Below are 17899 nucleotides of genomic sequence, written 5' to 3' on the forward strand. Positions count from 1 at the left end.
CAGTGATTAGTTGTCCAGGGGTGATGTGACAGCACAAGTCTGACCATTGCTGACCATGGGGTTGATTTTGGCCCCTTTCACACGGGACGGATCAGTAATGATCCGTCCTGTGATGATCCGCTTGCTCAGCGGGGAACGCTCCGTTGTCCCCGCTGAGCCGGCGGATAACAGGGCGGTCACGGCACACTGTGCAGGGACCGCCCTGTCAGTTCTCCGCTCTCCTCTATAGGGGATCGGATGAGCACGGACCGTCTGTCCGTGTTCATCCGATCCGCTCTGCAGACGGATAGAAAAATAGGATTTTCCTCCGTCTGCAGAATCGGACAATTGCGGAGGCGGACAATAGCGGGTGTCTGCGGATGTTCATCAGCAGACACCCGCTATCCCATAGGAATGCATGTATGTCCGTATTTCATCCGCTAACGGATGGATGAAATACGGACATGCGGTCCGCATGTGTGAAATGGGCCTTACTAAAACTGGAGAGTGGAAAGTAAGGTGCAGCTGTGCATGGTAGCCAATCAGATTCTAACCTCAGCTTGTTTAATTAAACTTAAAAAAAAAAACTGAAAGCTGATTGGTTTCTATGCAGAGCTGCACCAGATTTTGCTCTCTCCAGGTTTAGTAGTTCAGCCCCAATGTGTTTATGATAACATAAAATAAATAGGTTTTAGGGTTGCAGAAACACATTTGTATTTCTAATCTATGAAATACACTTTTCAATAAATGTTCTAAAAGTGTGTCTCCAGAAACATTCCACTGATGCCTGCTTTAAAAAAAAAATTATTGGTACAATTTCATGTAAATAACTGAAGCCATCCAAAAGTCTTGATCACAAAGATCCTGCCAGACATAAAGTTAGATCCTAACTTCCTCTGGTAGGCTGACAAACTAGTTCCCCCAAAATAGCAGGAGAAAGGGGGGGAAATAGCAGACAGCTAGTATGGGAGGGTACTGAGTACTGGGATTTGCTGAGATATAGGCAGGTATTCTCTAGTCCAGCAGGAAAGAACACAGGCAGGGCCATAGGCGTGCGCACAGGGTGTGCCAGGTGTGACCAGGCACACCCTAATCACCCTGTTTTGCACAGAGTCCCCCTGCTGCTTGGCTGCAGAGAAGGGGACTGGGGGATCTCTGTCCCCAGTCCCTTTCTCTGTCTTAAAAGTGAGACATCATGGGTCAGTTTAGACTCCTGATATTTCACCAAAGCACCCCAATGGGGCTCCTAAAAAAACTGTAAAAAAATATAATAAAAATGTGGTAAAAAAAAAAGAAAAAGGAATGGTAACTATTAACCACTTCAGCACCGGACCATTTGGCTGCCCAAAGACCGGAGCATTTTTTGCGATTCGGCATTGCGTCGCTTTAACTGCCAATTGCGCGGTCATGCAATGTGGCTCCCAAACAAAATTTGTGTCCTTTTTTTCCCACAAATAGAGCTTTCTTTTGGTGGTATTTGATCACCTCTGTGGTTTTTATTTTTTGCGCTATAAACAAAAAAAGAGCGACAATTTTGAAAAAAACTCAATATTTTTTACTTTTTGCTATAATAAATACTCCCAAAAAATATATAAAAAAACATTTTTTTTTCCTCAGTTTAGGCCGATACGTATTCTTCTACATATTTTTGGTAAAAAAAATCGCAATAAGCATTTATTGATTGGTTTGCTCAAAAGTTATAGCGTCTACAAAATAGGGTATAGTTTTATGTCATTTTTATTAATTTATTAATTTTTTTTACTTGTAATGACGGCGATCTGTGATTTTTATCGTGACTGCAACATTATGGCGGACAGATCAGACACTTTTGGTGCTATTTTGGAACCATTCACATTTATACAGCGATCAGTGCAATTAAAAATGCACTGATTACTGTGTAAATGTGACTGGCAGTGAAGGGGTCAACCACTAGGGGGCACTTCATGGGTTAAGTGTGTCTTAGAGAGTGTTGAGTGTTTTGCCGTGAGACGGTCGGCAAGGGGTAATAAAATAAATAAATAACAATATATATATATATATATATATATATATATATATATATATATATGCAAAATCTACTGACACCAATCTGTACTCTACTGACACCATCCATTGCCCTGCAGTATACAATATGTGTGTGTTTGAGCTTTGGGCTGCACACACACCTATGGGCAGGGCTGACAACAATGCTTGGAATTTCAGTGCAGCAGAGGCACCATTGTCAGCCCACTTCTGAAAGTAAAGAGTTTACTGAATTTCTGGCAGGATCGCCAGGTATTTTTCTCTACCTGCAATTAACACCCGCTTTAATTGCACTCCAAATGTGATAAAAGCTTCAGACATACAGTGAGGGGAAAAAGAATTTGATCCCCTGCTGATTTTGTACGTTTGCCCACTGACAAAGAAATGATCAGTCTATAATTTTAATAGTAGGTTTATTTAAACAATGACAGACAGAATAACAATGAAATAAAATAAATCCAGAAAAACGCATTTCAAAAAAGTTATAAATTGATTTGCATTTTAATGAGTGAAATAAGTATTTGAACCCTTCGCAAAACATAACTTAGTACTTGGTGGCAAAACTCTTATTGGCAATCACAGAGGTCACATGTTTCCTGTAGTTGACCCCTGGGTTTGCACACATCTCAGGAGGGATTTTGTCTCACTCCTCTTTTTAGACCCTCTCCAAATCATTAAGGTTTCGAGGCTGATGTTTGGTAACTCGAACCTTCAGATCCCTCCAGAAATTTTCTATGGGATTAAGGTCTGGAGACTGGCTAGGCCACTACAGAACCTTAATGTGCTTCTTCTCGAGCCACTCCTTTGTTGCCTTGGCAGTGTGTTTTGAGTCATTGTCATGCTGGAAGACCCACCCACGACGCATTTTCAATGCCCTGGCTGAGGGAAGGAGGTTCTCATCCGAGATTTAAAGGTACATGGTACATGGTCCATCGTCCCTTTGATGTAGTAAAGTTATCCTGTGTCCTTAGCATAAAAACACCCCCAAAGCATAATGTTTCCACCTCCATGTTTGACAGGGGTAATGGTGTTCTTGGGGTCATAGACAGCATTCCTCCTCCTCCAAACACGGCAAGTTGAGTCAAAGAGCTGGATTTTGGTCTTATCTGACCACAACACTGTCATGCAGTTCTCTGAATCCTTCAGATGTTCATTAGCTAACATCAGACGGGCCTGTACATGTGCTTTCTTGAGCAGGGGGACCTTATAGGCGCTGCAGGATTTCAGTCCTTCATGGCGTAGTGTATAACCACATTTTTCTTGGGTGACTATGGTACCAACCTTGAGATCATTGACAAGATTCTCCCATGTAGTTCTGGGCAGATTCCTCACCGTTCTCATGATAATTGAAACTCCACGAGGGGAGATCTTGCATGGAGCCCCAGACTGAGGGAGATTGACAGCTATTTTGTTTCTTCCATTTGCGAATAATCACACCAACTGTTGTCACCCTCTCACCAAGCTGCTTGCCGATGGTCTTGTAGCCCATTCCAGCCTTGAGTAGGTCTACAATCTTGTCCCCGACATCCTTGGGCAGCTCGTTGGTCTTGGCCGTGGTGGAGAGATTGGAATGTGATTGATTGCTTCTGTGAACAGGTGTCTTTTATACAGGTAATACGCTGAGATTAGGAGCATCTCCTAATATAAGCTTGTTACCTGTATAGAAGACACCTGGGAGCCAGAAATCTTGTGGATTGATAGGGGATCAAATACTTATTTCACTAATTAAAATGCAAATCAATTTATAACTTTTCTGAAATGTGTTTTTTCTGGATTTTTTGGTTGTTATTGTGTCTCTCACTGTTAAAATAGATCTACCATTAAAATTATAGACTGAGCATTTCTTCGTCAGCGGGCAAATGGACAAAATCAGCAGGGGATCAAATACGTTTTTCCCCTCACTGAAGACATTTCCGTTTATGTAAATTTAACCACTTGCCGCCTGCCATATAGCAGAATGACGGCGGCAAAGTGGTTTCAATATCCTGACTGGGCATCATATGACGTCCTCAGGGGGCACGTTTCGCGGCGATCGTTGTTGCGGTGTGTCAGTCTGACACCCCGCAACTACGATCTCGGTAAAGAGTCTCTGACAGAGAATCTTTACCACGTGATCAGCCGTGTCCAATTACGGCTGATCACAGTGTAAATAGGAAGAGCCGTTGATCGGCTTTTCCTCACTAGCATCTGTCAGACGCGAGTAGAGGAGAGACGATCGGCTGTTCTTCTGACAGGGGGGTCTGTGCTGATCGATTATCAGCGCAGCCCCCCCCCCCCCCGAGGATGCCCACACTGGACCACCAGGGATGCCACCAGACCACCAGGGATGCCCAGCACCAGGTATGCCACCCTAGACCACCAGAGATGCCAGTCAGTGCCCACAATGGATGCCAATCAGTGCCCACATCACTGATTGGCTTGCATTATTGTTTGGCACTGATTGGCACCCATGCTTACAATACTGTACACTACAATGCCACCTATCAGTGCCCAACCATGCCACCTATCAGTGCCTATCCATGCCGCCTATCAGTGCCTATTCATGCCTCCTATCAGTGCCCATCCATGCTCATCTGTGCTGCCTATCCATGCTCATCCGTGCCGCCTATCCATGCCCATCCATGCCACCTATCCATGCCCATCCGTGCCGCCTATCCATGCCAATCCGTACCACCTATCAGTGCCTATTTGTGCCACCTATCAGTGCCTATCTGTGTCGCATATCAGTGCCACCTATCAGTGCCAATCAGTGCCGCCTATCAGTGGCGCCCATCAGTGCCACATATCAGTGCCACTTCATTGGTGCCACATCATTGGTGCCCGTCACTGCAGCCCTGTCAGTGCCCATCAGTGAAGGAGAAAACTTAGTTATTTACATGTTTTGTAACTGAAACAAAAAAAACATTTTTTTTTTTTTAAAGTTTTAGGTCTTTTTTTTATTTGTTTAGCAGAAAATAAAAATCCCAGAGGCAATCAAATACCACCAAAAGAAAGCTCTATTTGTGGGAACAAAATGATAAAAATTTAATTTGGGTACAGTATTGTATGACCGTGCAATTGTCAGTCAAAGTGCAACAGTGCTGAAAGCTCAAAATTGGTCTGGGCAGGAAGGCGTATAAGTGCCCGGTATTGAAGTGGCTAAACTGATTGGCGGTAACATCCTGCATCCAACTATCACTTTTTAAGAAGACAAATTTGTTTTGTGGAAGGGGTTATATGAGGACAGGGCTACATGAAGAAGGGAAACTCTACAAATGGGACGGCATGAGATAAATAGGAAGCCTCGCAACCATCAGATGCATTCCTCTCTGTGAGGTGCCGTGATAATCAAGCCTTTGGCAATTTCCTTCTAAAGGAAGCAGAGATGGGTTCTCACCTGAGCACTCAACATGCATTATATATGCACTGCATTAATTATGTATCACTCCTCCATTATATTACAGACTGAGTCAACGGAGGCAATATATGGGCAGCTACAGGGCTGGAGGGTAATGGAGCCCTGATGCCCAGTAGGGGAATGGACGGGGATATATTTATTGCTGCTATGGAAAACAATGAAGATAGCAAATCCACTTCTGGAAATTAAATAATGAATAGCGACTAATCCTCCAGCAGCACAAAATACCAATCTCAGGCTCCCCTTGTACTTTTCCAGAAACTTTCAAATCAAACTCAAAACTTCTAATAGCCGTGTTACTATGCATTCGGCAACTGATGATTTTTGCCAGTGAAATAAATCACAAGGTGTCACCTTAATGGGCAGTGCAAGCCTGTTCTCTTTAAATGCCTGGAAAGTAAAACTCCTCTGCTGTGTTGCTTTCTTTAAAGGAATAAGATTTCCCGACAGCTCCACAAATAGCTGCGTTCCATCCATCACCTGTAAAAACAAAGTTATAATATAACTGAATCTCGGTCCATGGAACAACATCATGGCTTTGAAAAGTTTTCTCACTGCTGCCATTTAAAAACACTGGTAAGAATATGTATAGCATAAAATCAGAATATCACTATAAAATTGTCATTAAATGTATCATGTGAAATGGAGAGGAAGGTTGGGTTCCAGTAAAGTCGTAGTCTGTGGTGACACCATGTGTAAGGATAACTGAACTGCTATTTCTTTATAAAAATACAGGGCTTTAGTGCTGCAGGAAGATTCCTAATGACTCCCAATGTGATCCAGTGTAATGACATGTTTTTTCCTATACTGTTACTATATTTCAGTGTCACTAGATGCTTCCTCATTTATTGCTACTATGTACTAGTGTCACTAAATGCTTTCTCATTTATTGTTATTATGTACCCATGTCACTGGATGCTTCATCATGTATTGTTACTATGTACCTGTGTCACTGGATGCCTCCTGTATTATTGTTACTGTATTCCAGTGTCACTGGATACTTCCTCATTTATTGTAACTATGTACCTGTGTCACTAGATTCTTTCTCATTTATAGTTACTAAGGATCTGTGTCACTGGATGTTTCCTCATTTATTGTTACTATGTACCTGTATCACTAGATGCTTCTTCATTTATTAATACTCTGTGCCAGTGTCACTAAATGCTTTCTCATTTATTGTTACTATGTTCCCATGTCACTGGATGACTCCTGTATTGTTATTACTATATTCCAGTGTCACTAGATTCTTCCTAATTTATTGTTACTATGTATTAGTTTCACTGGATGCCTCCTATATTATTATTATTACTATATTCCAGTGTCACTAAATTCTTTCTCATTTATTGTTACTATATACCCATGTCACTGGATGCCTCCTGTATTATTATTACTATATTGCAGTGTCACTAGATGCTTCCTCGTTTATTGTTACTAAGGATCCATGTCACTGGATGTTTTCTCATTTATTGTTACTATGTACCCATGTCACAGGATGCCCCCCGTATTATGGTTACTGTATACTAGTACCCCTGGATGTTTCCCATTTTACTGTTACTAAATTCCATTGTCCCTGGATGGGTCTTAATTTATTGTTTCTATATACCACTGCATGAATTATGTATCACTCCTCCATTGTATTACAGACTGAGTCCACGGAGGCAATATATGGGCAGCTACAGGGCTGGAGGGTAATGGAGCGCTGATGCCCAGTAGGGGAATGGACCGGGGTATAGTTATTGCTGCTATGGGAAACAATGAAGATAGCAAATCCACTTCTGGCAATTAAATAATGGATAGCAAACAATCCTCCAGCAGTACAGAATAGCAATCACAGCCTACCCTGGATGTTTCCTCATTTATTGTTACTATGTACCAATGTCACTGGATGTCTCCTGTATTATTATCACTGTATACCTTTACCACTGGATGTTTCATAATTTATTGCTATATAGATACCAGTGTCAGTATTTGCATCCCAATTTATTGTTACTATATGCCCATTTCATTGGATGCTTCCTCATTATCATTATTATGACTATATACCTGTGTCATGGATACCATTCATTGCTACTATATTCCAGTGTCACTGGATGCTTCGTCATTTATTGTTACTATGTACCCATGTCACTGGATGCCTCCTGTATTATTTTCACTATATAGCTTTACCACTGGATGTTTCATCCTTTATTGCTACTATATACCAGTGTCAGTGGATGCTTCCTGATTTATAGTTACTATATGCCAGTGTTACTGGATGTCTCCTCATTTGTTTTTACCATGTACCCATGTCATTGGATGCCTCCTGTATTATTGTTACTATACAGGCATACCCCTCTTTTAAGTACACAATGGGGTTTATTTACTAAAGCTGGAAAGTGCAAAATCAGGCTCACTTCTGCATAGAAACCAATGAGCTTCTAACCTCAGCTTGATCAATTAAGCTTTGGTAAAAAAACCTGGAAGCTCATTGGTTTCTATACAGAAGTGAGTCTGATTTTGCACTTTGTGTACTTAAAAGTGGGGTACGCCTGTATACCAGTGTCACAGGACACTTTCTTCATTTAGTGTTACTATAATCCATTGCCACTGGATGTTTCCTCTATAATTATTACAACATAACACTTTCACTCAATGTTTAATCTTCTATGTTATAAGTGAAACTTGAGGCCCGTTATTTACTGACTGCGTAACTTGGGGCATATCACTTTTGGTTGCTGGGGACAATACATAATGTTCCCTGTGTTATTTATAGGGTGTCTCGATGTCATGGAATGTAATCCATCAGGACTGACAGAAAGTTCTGATAGCTATGTGTGACGTTTACTCACTGCTCCCAAGTCTCTTAAACATTATACTTGGACTACAGACAGAAATCACATGTACCTCAATGTCCCGGCTGCGTGCCACCTCTGTGAAATTCTCATGTTGTTCCAGTGTCTTCTCCAGTTTATCACCCGTCATGCAATAGCAGCGCAGACGTCCTTCCCGCCCATCTGACATTTTTGCAAAGACCACAAATCGGGCAGTGTATGGCACGGCACTGAGCTCCCGGTACAGCTGGGAGGAGAAGGAAACAGCCTCGGCAGTGCGAGGACAATCTGACAGCCAAAACCTAAAGCGATAACATAGGTTGGTGCAGAAAATATACAAATGATTGTGCTATTGTATAAAATATGGGTTTTATACAATAGCATAAAACCAATAGCAACAATGTGAAGCAAGGGTTTAGCAACCATAAAAACCCCTAACAACCACAAAGAGGCTTTCAATGACAAGACTATTGAAAAAAGAGTTCTGGTTGCTATAGGTGAAAGCACATTGCTCTCTTATTTTATTAACTTAAGAGCTCTTTGCTTTAGCCTACCCCTGACTCTCTGAAAGTTAATGCTTACCTGGCAGAGACGTTGGTTGTAAAGTTGGCACATTCATTGGCATATATTAATTTTGTAGTTCCGGTTATGTCTTCCCATTGAGCAGGAGCTGTTCCACCTGTCATTAAACAGAAGAATATGCAGAATAGAGAGAATACAAAGGATACCTTATCGTCACGCCTATATAAATTTGTTGTATATTTTAAAACCAAGGGCATTATTATGTCTTTGTCCCTCCACCCTCATCTTTGCATCTATAACAGACTACACCCTTATGGGAGACTTTTTTACTAGCTTTTGGATTTTGTCAGTGGAAATTTGTGCCCATTCAGACTTCAAACTTATTATTCTATGGTAGAGATCTACTTAAAATGGAGAGTGCAAAATCTGGTCCAGCTCTGCAGAGAAACCAATCAACTTCCAGGTTTTATTGCCAAAGCTTAAAGGGATTTTAAAGTCTCCAGGTTTTGGATTTTGTCAGTGGAAATTTGTGCCCATTCAGCCATAAACACTTTGAGGTCAGGTACTGATGTTGGACGAGAGGACTTGGCTTATAATGGAGTTACAATTTTTCCCAAAGGTGTTCAGTAGGATTGTGATCAGAGCTCTGTGCAGGCCACTTAAGTTCTCCCACACCAAACGTATTAATCCATGGGAGAGATCTACTTAAAATGGAGCATGCAAAATCTGGTCCAATCAATCAACTTCCAGGTTTTATTGTCAAAGCTTAAAGGGATTGTAAAGTCTCCAGGTTTTTCACCTTAAAGGGGTTGTAAAGGTAAATATTTTTTCACCTTAATGCATTCTATGCATTTCTATCTATATTTCTAATCATATGGTTTAAATGACAAGTGTCCCCCCTTACATTAGAGTCCAGAGTTCCCCTTTACATCTGAATGCACAGAGTTGAGCTCCCCTTTACAACTGAATCCACAGAATTCCCCTTTACATCTGAAATCTCAGAGTTCCAAATTACATCTGAATCCACAGAGCTCCCCATTACATCTGAACTCACAGAGTTCCCTTACACTGTAAGAGGGGATTCTGCAGACTCCAGTGTAAGTGAGAACTCTGGGAACTCTGATTCAAGAAGAAACACTGTGAATTTTGATGTAAGGAGGGAACTCTGATGTAAGGAGGGAACTCTGATGTAAGGGGGAAAGCTGCAGACTCTGGTTAAAGAGAGCCCCTCTTATATCAAAGTCAGCAGAGCCCTCCTTATTTCACAATCCACAGAGCCCCCTTTACATCAGAGTCCGCAGAGCCCTTCTTACATCAGAGTCTGTAGAGCCCCCCTTTACATGGCAGCCCCCCTTACTTCAGTGTCTGCAGAGCCCTCCTTACATCACAATCTCCCTTACATCAGATTCCGCAGAGCCCTCCTTACATCATAGTCCACAGAGCCCCCTTACAACATCAGAGTTCTCAGAGCCCTCCTTACATCACAGTCTGTCGAGCCCCCCTTACATCAGAGTCTGCAGAGGCCACTCTTTCATCAGAGTCCACAGAGTCCCTCCTTACATTAGTGTCTGAAGAGGCCCCCTTACATCAGAATCCACAGAGCCCCCCCTTACATCAGAGTCTGCAGAGCCCCCCTTACTTCAGAGTCCACAGAGCCCACTTTTTCATCATAGCCTGCAGAGCTCCCTCTTCCATCAGAGTCAGCAGAGCCCCTCTTCCATCAGAGTTTGCAGAGCCCCCCCTTCCATCACAGTCCGCAGAGCCCCCCCCCCCCTTAGATCAGAGCCCACAGAATTTCACTGTAAGGGGGAGCTCTGTGTACTCTAAAGTAAAAGGGAACTCTGATGGAAGGGGTATTTGGGAACCCTGATTTAAGGGGGTGCTCTGATGTAAGGGGAATGCTGTGGACGCTGGTGTAAAGTAGGACTCTGATGTAAGGAGGTCTCTGCTCCCCAAAGCCCCCTTTACACCAGAGCACCACTTAATCTAAGGTTCCCTTACATTATTGTACTGATTCAGAGGCAGGAGAGATGGGGGGGGCTCACTCACCCCAAGAAGGAAGGAGGCTCACGCAGTCTGCAAACCCTCCACGTTCATTCTCTATGCTGTTCCCGGCTGCTAAGCTTCCCTGTCCACTCATCCCCAGCTTTCCCGCCCACACGTCAATCTGATTGGAGTGCGGGGGGGCCGCAGGCACACACAGGAGGACAAGGGCAGGAGGAGGGAGGAGTAGATCTAGCTCTATCTCCTGTCCATGTGAGGTGTGGGCAATGTAAGTGAGAGTGTAAGAGACACTCTCCGCTTACAACTGTAGCCAGTAACTTCACCGTGGATCTGTCCCCCCACAGTGGCAGAAACACCAGGGCCTGGTCACATATGTGTGTGCTGCGACCCTGGTAGTTCTGCCACTGGTTCCAGCGACGTGCACAAGCCCAGCAGCTCCAACTGCTTTTTCCATTCTCATTGCATAGACTGATAGCAGCAGGAGCAATTGGTTTCTGCTGCTGTCAATCAAATCCAGTGACACGGGAGTGGGTGGCGGGGTCGAGTTCCACTGTCTGTGTCAATGGATGCAGCAGCGGGAATCGGGAGCACACCCCAATGGAAAACTGCTACCCGTGGGGGCACTTGATGAAGGGGAGGAGCCAGGAGCGCCAACGGGGCACCCCAGAAGAGGATCAGGGCTGCTCTGTGTAAAACCCTTGCACAAAGCAGGTAAGTATAACATGTTTGTTATTTTTATTTAAATCTGATCCTTTACAATCACGTTAATTGAACAATAATTGGCTACTATGCACAGCTGATTCTGAGTGCTCCAGTTTTAATTAATTTCCCCCTGATGTATATATACATGGGCGTCCGCAAATACGGGCAAGGTGGGGCAGTTGCCCCCCCCTGGAATCATTAGGTGTTGTTGGCTACTTGGCACTGTCTCCTGGCTGTGTGTTGTGTTTAATGTCCGCCGCGGCCACCACAGACTTTTTTCCTACATCTGAGACTGTCACTGTTTCTCTGCTGGCTGCTCTCTGCTGTTTTCACTGTCCAGTGTACACCGCTCCGCAGGTCAGCCTTTCCACTCCTCCTCTTCATTGATTGGCTGCCTGTGTAGTGTAGGTGTGTCACTCTCACTCACATCGTGTTGTTGTGGATCCGCCCACTCAAGCTGCTGACGAGCCGAGTGATATGCTGGCCTGACACTGGCAGTCTGTGAGCTGCCCAGCCCAGTTACTGTATATTCTGCTACCCATCTGTGCTATGCCTGTGCATGCCTAGGCAACAAGAACAGCAAGAAACCACAGGTAACATCAGCTAGCATGATCCCAGAACTCTCCACTCCCACCGTTCACCCCCCAGTGCTTCCCTCCTGTTCTCCCCCAGTGCTCTCCACTCACCCCAGTGCTCTCCCCCGGTTCGCCCCCCCCCACAGTGCTCTCCACTCCCCCCAAGTGCTCTCCACTCCCCCCAGTGCTCTCCCCCTTGCCCCCCCAGTGCTCTCCTCCACCACACTATCCTGCCCCCCCACAATTTTCTCCTCCCCTGTTCTTGCTGCCCCCCCCTGCTCTCCAGCTCTCCCCATCCTTCTCTAGCCACCATCCCAGTACTCTCCCCCCCTGTTCCTCCCCAGTGCTCTCCATTCTGCCCAGTGCTACCCCCCTGTTTTCCCCATCACAATGATCTCCACTCCCCCCACTCCTCTCCCCTCCGTGCTCTCCCCCCGTTCTCCTCCCCAGTGCTCTCCCCCCTGTTCTCCCCCCAGTGCTCTCCACTCCCTCCAGTGCTCTCCCCCCTGTTCTCCCCCCCAGTGCCCTCCATTCCCCCAGTGCTCTCCCCCAGTGCTCTCCCCCACTGTTCTTTCCCCCCCAGTGCTCTCCTCCCCACCAGTGCTCTCCTCTCCCCCCAGTGCTCTCCCCCTGTTCTTTCCCCCCAGTGCTCTCCACTCCCCCAGTGCTCTCCCCCTGTTCTTTTTCCCCCCCAGTGCTCTTCAGCTCTCCCCATCACTCTTCAGCCCCCACCCAGTGCTCTCCAGCCCCCCATTCTCCCCACCCTTGTTCTTCCTGTCCCCCTGGTGCTCTCCAGCCCCCCCCCAGTGCTCTCTACCCTCCGTGCTCTCCACTCCTGTTCTTTTTGGCTCCCCCAGCACTCTCCACTCCCCACCCCTGTACTCTCCACTCCCCCTGCATTTTGCCCCCAGCCATGTGCTCTCCACCCCCCATAGTGCTCTCCAGTCCCCTGTGCTTTCCACCCCTGTTCTTTCTGGCCCCCACTGGTGCTTTCAAGCTCTCCCCCATTGCTCTCCACTCCCCCCTGCTCTTTGTACCCCCCAGTACTCTCCAGCCCCCATGCTCTCCACCCATGTTTTTCTGACCCCCCAGTGCTCTTCACCACCCCACACTCTTAGCCCCCCCCAGTGCTCTCAGCCTACCGTGCTCTCTACCCCTGTTCTTATTGGCCCCCCAGTGCTCTTAAGTCCCCCCCAGCGCTCTCCGCTCCCCACCCCTGTGATCTCCACTCCCCCTCGCTCTTTGCCCCCACCCATGTGTTCTCCAACCCTGCCAGTACTCTTTGCTCCCCCTTCTCTCCAACTCCCACCCAGTGCTCTTCACTTCCCCAGGACCAGAGGGCAGGCTGACTGGGGCCGGAAAATGAGGACGGCTGAAGGTGCAGGTGGCCAGGGACCACTGCATCTCACAGCAGACAGATCCTCTGGAAGGAGCACCGTCCCCATACAAAACGAGAACAGACCCGGCCTGCTGCTGGCTGTCATGGATATCCTGCTGGCATGCAAGGTACCGTACCAAGCATCAACAACACTCCTTCCCACAGACAGGGACTGCAGACTGGGACATGGGGCACAGGAGGGGCTGCAATGATGGGCACAGTGAGGTTGCATTCACCGCACAGTAAAGCTGCATTTGATGGACACAGTGAGGCTGCATTTGATGGACACAATGAGGCTGCATTGGTGGGCACAGTGAGGCTGCATTGGTGGGCACAGTGAGGCTGCATTGGTGGGCACAGTGAGGCTGCATTTGATGGGCACTGATGAGGCTACATTGAGCTCTTGTTCAAGTCTGCAGTCTCTGACCATCTCCTGTAGCATGTCTGCAGTCTCTGAGGGAGTCTGGGGAGGAGTCAAGAGTGGGAGCACCGCCGGGATGGGGGTCATGGGAGAAGTCAGACTTGTGTGGACTGTGGACAGGAGACTATAGGATAAAACCAGAGCCACCAAGCTGGAGCCGACTGACTGGGCCCTGCACAGTGCACCTGAGAGGATGTCAGTGAAAGCACTGCCAGGCCAGTTGGGGGCAGGGAGTGACTGTTGTAAGGGGGGAGTGAATACGATAATGTAAGGGGCACTGATATAAAGGGTTTCCTCCTTATATTAGTAACCCACCCCCCTTACCTTAGAGTATTCTTTCTGCAGAAGGTGGTCCCCCCCACGTTCTGAGCTTATGGGGTCCCCCTTGATGATTGATCACTTACCACTATTAACTGGAATTTGAATATATATATATATATATATATATATGTATATTTGTGTATATATATATATAAAGCCCTATGTGATTTAATATCTATATATAATACTCTCTTTATCAAATGTGCTTTAAAATGTATGGTTTTCCCTTTAATGAACAAGAAAATAATTACGTTATGCTGTTGGGCTGGTATAATAATGCTGTGAGGCTGGTATGAAATTTTTTCCAGGGCTGGTTTTTGAAAGCATGGGAATCCGCAAGGTTACTCAGGTGGCTGCGTACCATGCCCATATAGCCTAGAGAATGTACATCTTTTTACATTGCAATACATCTGTTGTTGCAATATTTTTATCTTGATGAAAACAGCCTATACAGTGACAGTATGAGATAAAAATATGGCCACAACAGATGTATTGCAATGTAAAAAGATGTACATTCTCTAGGCTATATGGGCATGGAACACAGCCGCCAGAGTAAATTCCAATACAAAGTGAAGATGAATTATCTGTTATATAACACATATGTATTACCAGTGGAAAGATTTTCATGAGATTGTCGAAAAGGGGCGGAGCATGAGTGGCCTTAAAATGGTGCCCCCCCCTTGGAAAAAGTTCTGCGGACGCCCATGTATATATATATGAAGCGGTCTTTGTGCACAGGGACACAGTTATGCTGGAACAGACAAGTGTCTTCCCCAAGCTGTTGCCACAAGGTTAGGCGCACACAATTGTTTAAAATGCCTTTGTATGGTAGAATCTACAGTACTCTTCACTGAAAAAATCTGAACTCAATAAAATGGAAGGATGTCTACTTACGTTTAGCCTTATAGGAAGGTGTAACTCAACTGTGTCCACAACTTTTTCTTGTACCGTGTATGTGAAACTAGTCTAATGTTGCTCTTGACCACTGGGAGGAATTACACAAGATGCTGACCATACACGCTTATTTTTATTTTTCTAGCGTGCTGGATAAAAGATACTAACAGATTCCTCCGTCCACACATGAGGTCAATGGAGGAATCCTCCCAATGGATCACTGTATTCTGACAACACCTGTGGTTCCAGCAGTTGCTGACCTTTGGAAATTGGACATGTCCCTTCAACAGAAGACAAATAAAGGAATTTTGACGAATGGGGTAGGTCACACACTGATCAGAATTTGGCTGGTCCCTGCCAGACCAGTTGAATTCGGTCAGTGTATGGCCAACTTAAGAATATATACACAATGCATCTTTACTGCCCATTTTGTAGAGCCTCCATCCCTTTTGTGCAGTTATGAGATTTGTTTTTCAGCTTATAGATTCCTGTCTTTCAGCTAAGCTGCCTCATTAAACTGATGCAAGTTGAAGATTGTTTTCAAGATGGTAACAAACAGAAAACTGAGATAGACAAGTGGCAGTTAAAAAAAAAAAAAAAATCAGAAAAGTAAACAAGAAAAGTTCTGAAAATGCACAATGGGCAACATTGTCGGGGAGCAGCTGGAAGCAGCTTGAAGATAACTTTCTTGGATGCATTAGTTATTGGTTAGTAAAACCCTTTAACACTTGTACTACCTACCTGTTACACTGCAGAGCAGCCTCAAACTGGTGGTATCTCCTTCACCGCTGTCCCTGGGACTATCTTTCCAAGATGGAGGCAGGGGTATGCGCAGTCCTATTGGCCGATGAAATTTCCTGCGCCTTGGTTCCACAGTGACAATAGGGCCAAATGTTGCTTGGTTGCCTAGCAACCGGGACACTAGCTCATCTGGCACAGGTTGAGCCTAGACAGATATGAGATATGAAAATGCATTTCCTACGTCCTCCTCTATACATTCCAGCACACAATATAATAAAGAAGACTCACAATGAGGGTGTCCAGGGCACTTACTTGTAGTGAAAGCTTCACTTTCTTGGTTACAGCTGTTGGGGGGAAGGTGGCTTGAACCAGGGGTACTAACCGACTTTTCAAGATTCCCCCTTCTGGCCCAATGAGTTCACAGTCCTGGCAAACCCGGGACATGATCACAAAGTAAAGTGGGAAGTCGGTGGTGACAATACGGCAAAGGCGCTTCTTGTGCAACTCCTCTTCACTCTCCAGCTCTGTGGATGGACAAAGTTGGCATTGAGTTTGATCAAGGTCTTAACTCCAGTAACATAAAAAGAATGCTCAGTATACAACAGTGGATTAAATGCTACAAGCAGCTTTGAACTGTTTGATCTCCACTGTAGACAATTTATACCTTCATCCATGCCACTCAGTGCTTCCTCCAGATATTCCTTCCCATACCGATTCTGGTGTTCCTTCCACACAGACCCATTATCGCTGCGCAGTATGACTAATTCTCGGTCACCTCGTCCCACTGATGAAAAGTGGGGTATCTCTACCACCACTGGGCTACAGCAGAAGAAATGTATAAGACAGGATAAGTACATGGATATGAAAGGAATGTTTTTCTGTTGTTATAGGTCAGTGATGTTCACCTCTTTTGGGCCCGACTGTCACATTGCTTGCAAAATCTCAAGGTGCTCAAATTAGCCAATGAAAATATCAAATGAATCTGAGCATTTGTACATCACCTATGTGTATAAAATCACAGATGATAACATGTCCTGCTTGATGTATTACTTTGAGGCCCATTGTGGTACTTTTCCTATATCTGATCCTTTTTCCCAACACACCCTTATACAGCGCATGTGCTCTTGGATGTTTGCATTGTAGAGTGCTGAGGGTCAGGATTGTACTGCATGGATGCCTTTTTGGGGCTGTTGAGGGCTGCATACCACATCCAAAACACATGCACACCAGGTATGTGCAGTATGAATGCACATTACAATGCGCACACATAGGTGTAAAGTCAGCCCTAAACTGATTAAGCAACACTATTTAGGGGGAAGCAAAAAAAAAAAATCAATATGTATTCCTTGTAGGAATCCAGTACACTGACAAAGAATGCATGAATAATGTATAAGTGCAAGGTCCCTTGTTTCAAAGCACATTAACTGGATCAAAATAAATACAAAGTATTGAGATTTATTTATTGATCTACTGTATTGAGATTTTAACAGTCCATTTGTATAGGTATATAATAAATGTAGCATCACTTACTGTCCCTATTTAATCACATCCAGACCCTAGAGGACGTACCAAGCCAGCTGATGACTTGCTCTGATGGCTTGCATAATCAGGTTAAAGGGTTACTAAACCCTCATTTCTTTTTTGTTTTTTTAAATAACAAACATATCATACTTTCCTTCACTGTGCAGTTGGTTAAGCACAGAGTGGCCCCAATCCTCCACTTCTGGGGTCCCTCAGACTCGCTTGTAGCTCCTCTCCTTCTCGAGTGCCCCGTTGGAGAAGAGGAGACACAGAAAGCAACACCCCACCCCCGGCACCCACATCATTGGATTTGATTGACAGCAGTGGGAGCCAATGGCTGTGCTGCTATCAATCTATCCAATTAGGACACAAGACACCAGCAAGAGCTGATGAGTTTGTCCCTGGGGAGAAAAGACCAGGTTCAGGTAAGTAAAGGGGGCTCTAGGGGGCTGCTGCATGACAAAAGGTTTTTCACCTTAAAGCGAAGTTCCAACAAAAAATGTTTTTAAGTCAGCAGCTACAAATACTGCAGCTGCTGACTTTTAATAATCGGACACTTACCTGTCCCACGGTCCAGCGATTTGGGGGAACGAAGACCCGCTCGTCTCCCCC

The 17899-nt window shown here is 45.1% G+C and overlaps 1 protein-coding gene across 10 annotated transcripts in view; it reads right to left on the minus strand.

Moving 5' to 3' along the window:
* Positions 1-17899, minus strand: part of ANK1 (ankyrin 1) — a 404481-nt gene that overhangs the window by 61240 nt on the left and 325342 nt on the right. For all 10 annotated transcript variants that reach the window (XM_077469916.1, XM_077469910.1, XM_077469909.1 and 7 more), the window contains 6 exons: positions 16431-16585; positions 16079-16290; positions 15767-15971; positions 8791-8887; positions 8282-8510; positions 5753-5878 (listed from right to left, as the gene is read on the minus strand). In XM_077469916.1, the coding sequence (XP_077326042.1) occupies positions 5753-5878; positions 8282-8510; positions 8791-8887; positions 15767-15971; positions 16079-16290; positions 16431-16585 (1024 nt within the window). The remainder of the gene's footprint in view (positions 1-5752; positions 5879-8281; positions 8511-8790; positions 8888-15766; positions 15972-16078; positions 16291-16430; positions 16586-17899) is intronic.

Source organism: Lithobates pipiens, unplaced genomic scaffold (genome assembly GCF_037356315.1).
Source record: "Lithobates pipiens isolate NorthernLeopardFrog02 unplaced genomic scaffold, aLitPip1_a1.2 Scaffold_8, whole genome shotgun sequence".
Lineage (NCBI taxonomy): Eukaryota > Metazoa > Chordata > Amphibia > Anura > Ranidae > Lithobates > Lithobates pipiens.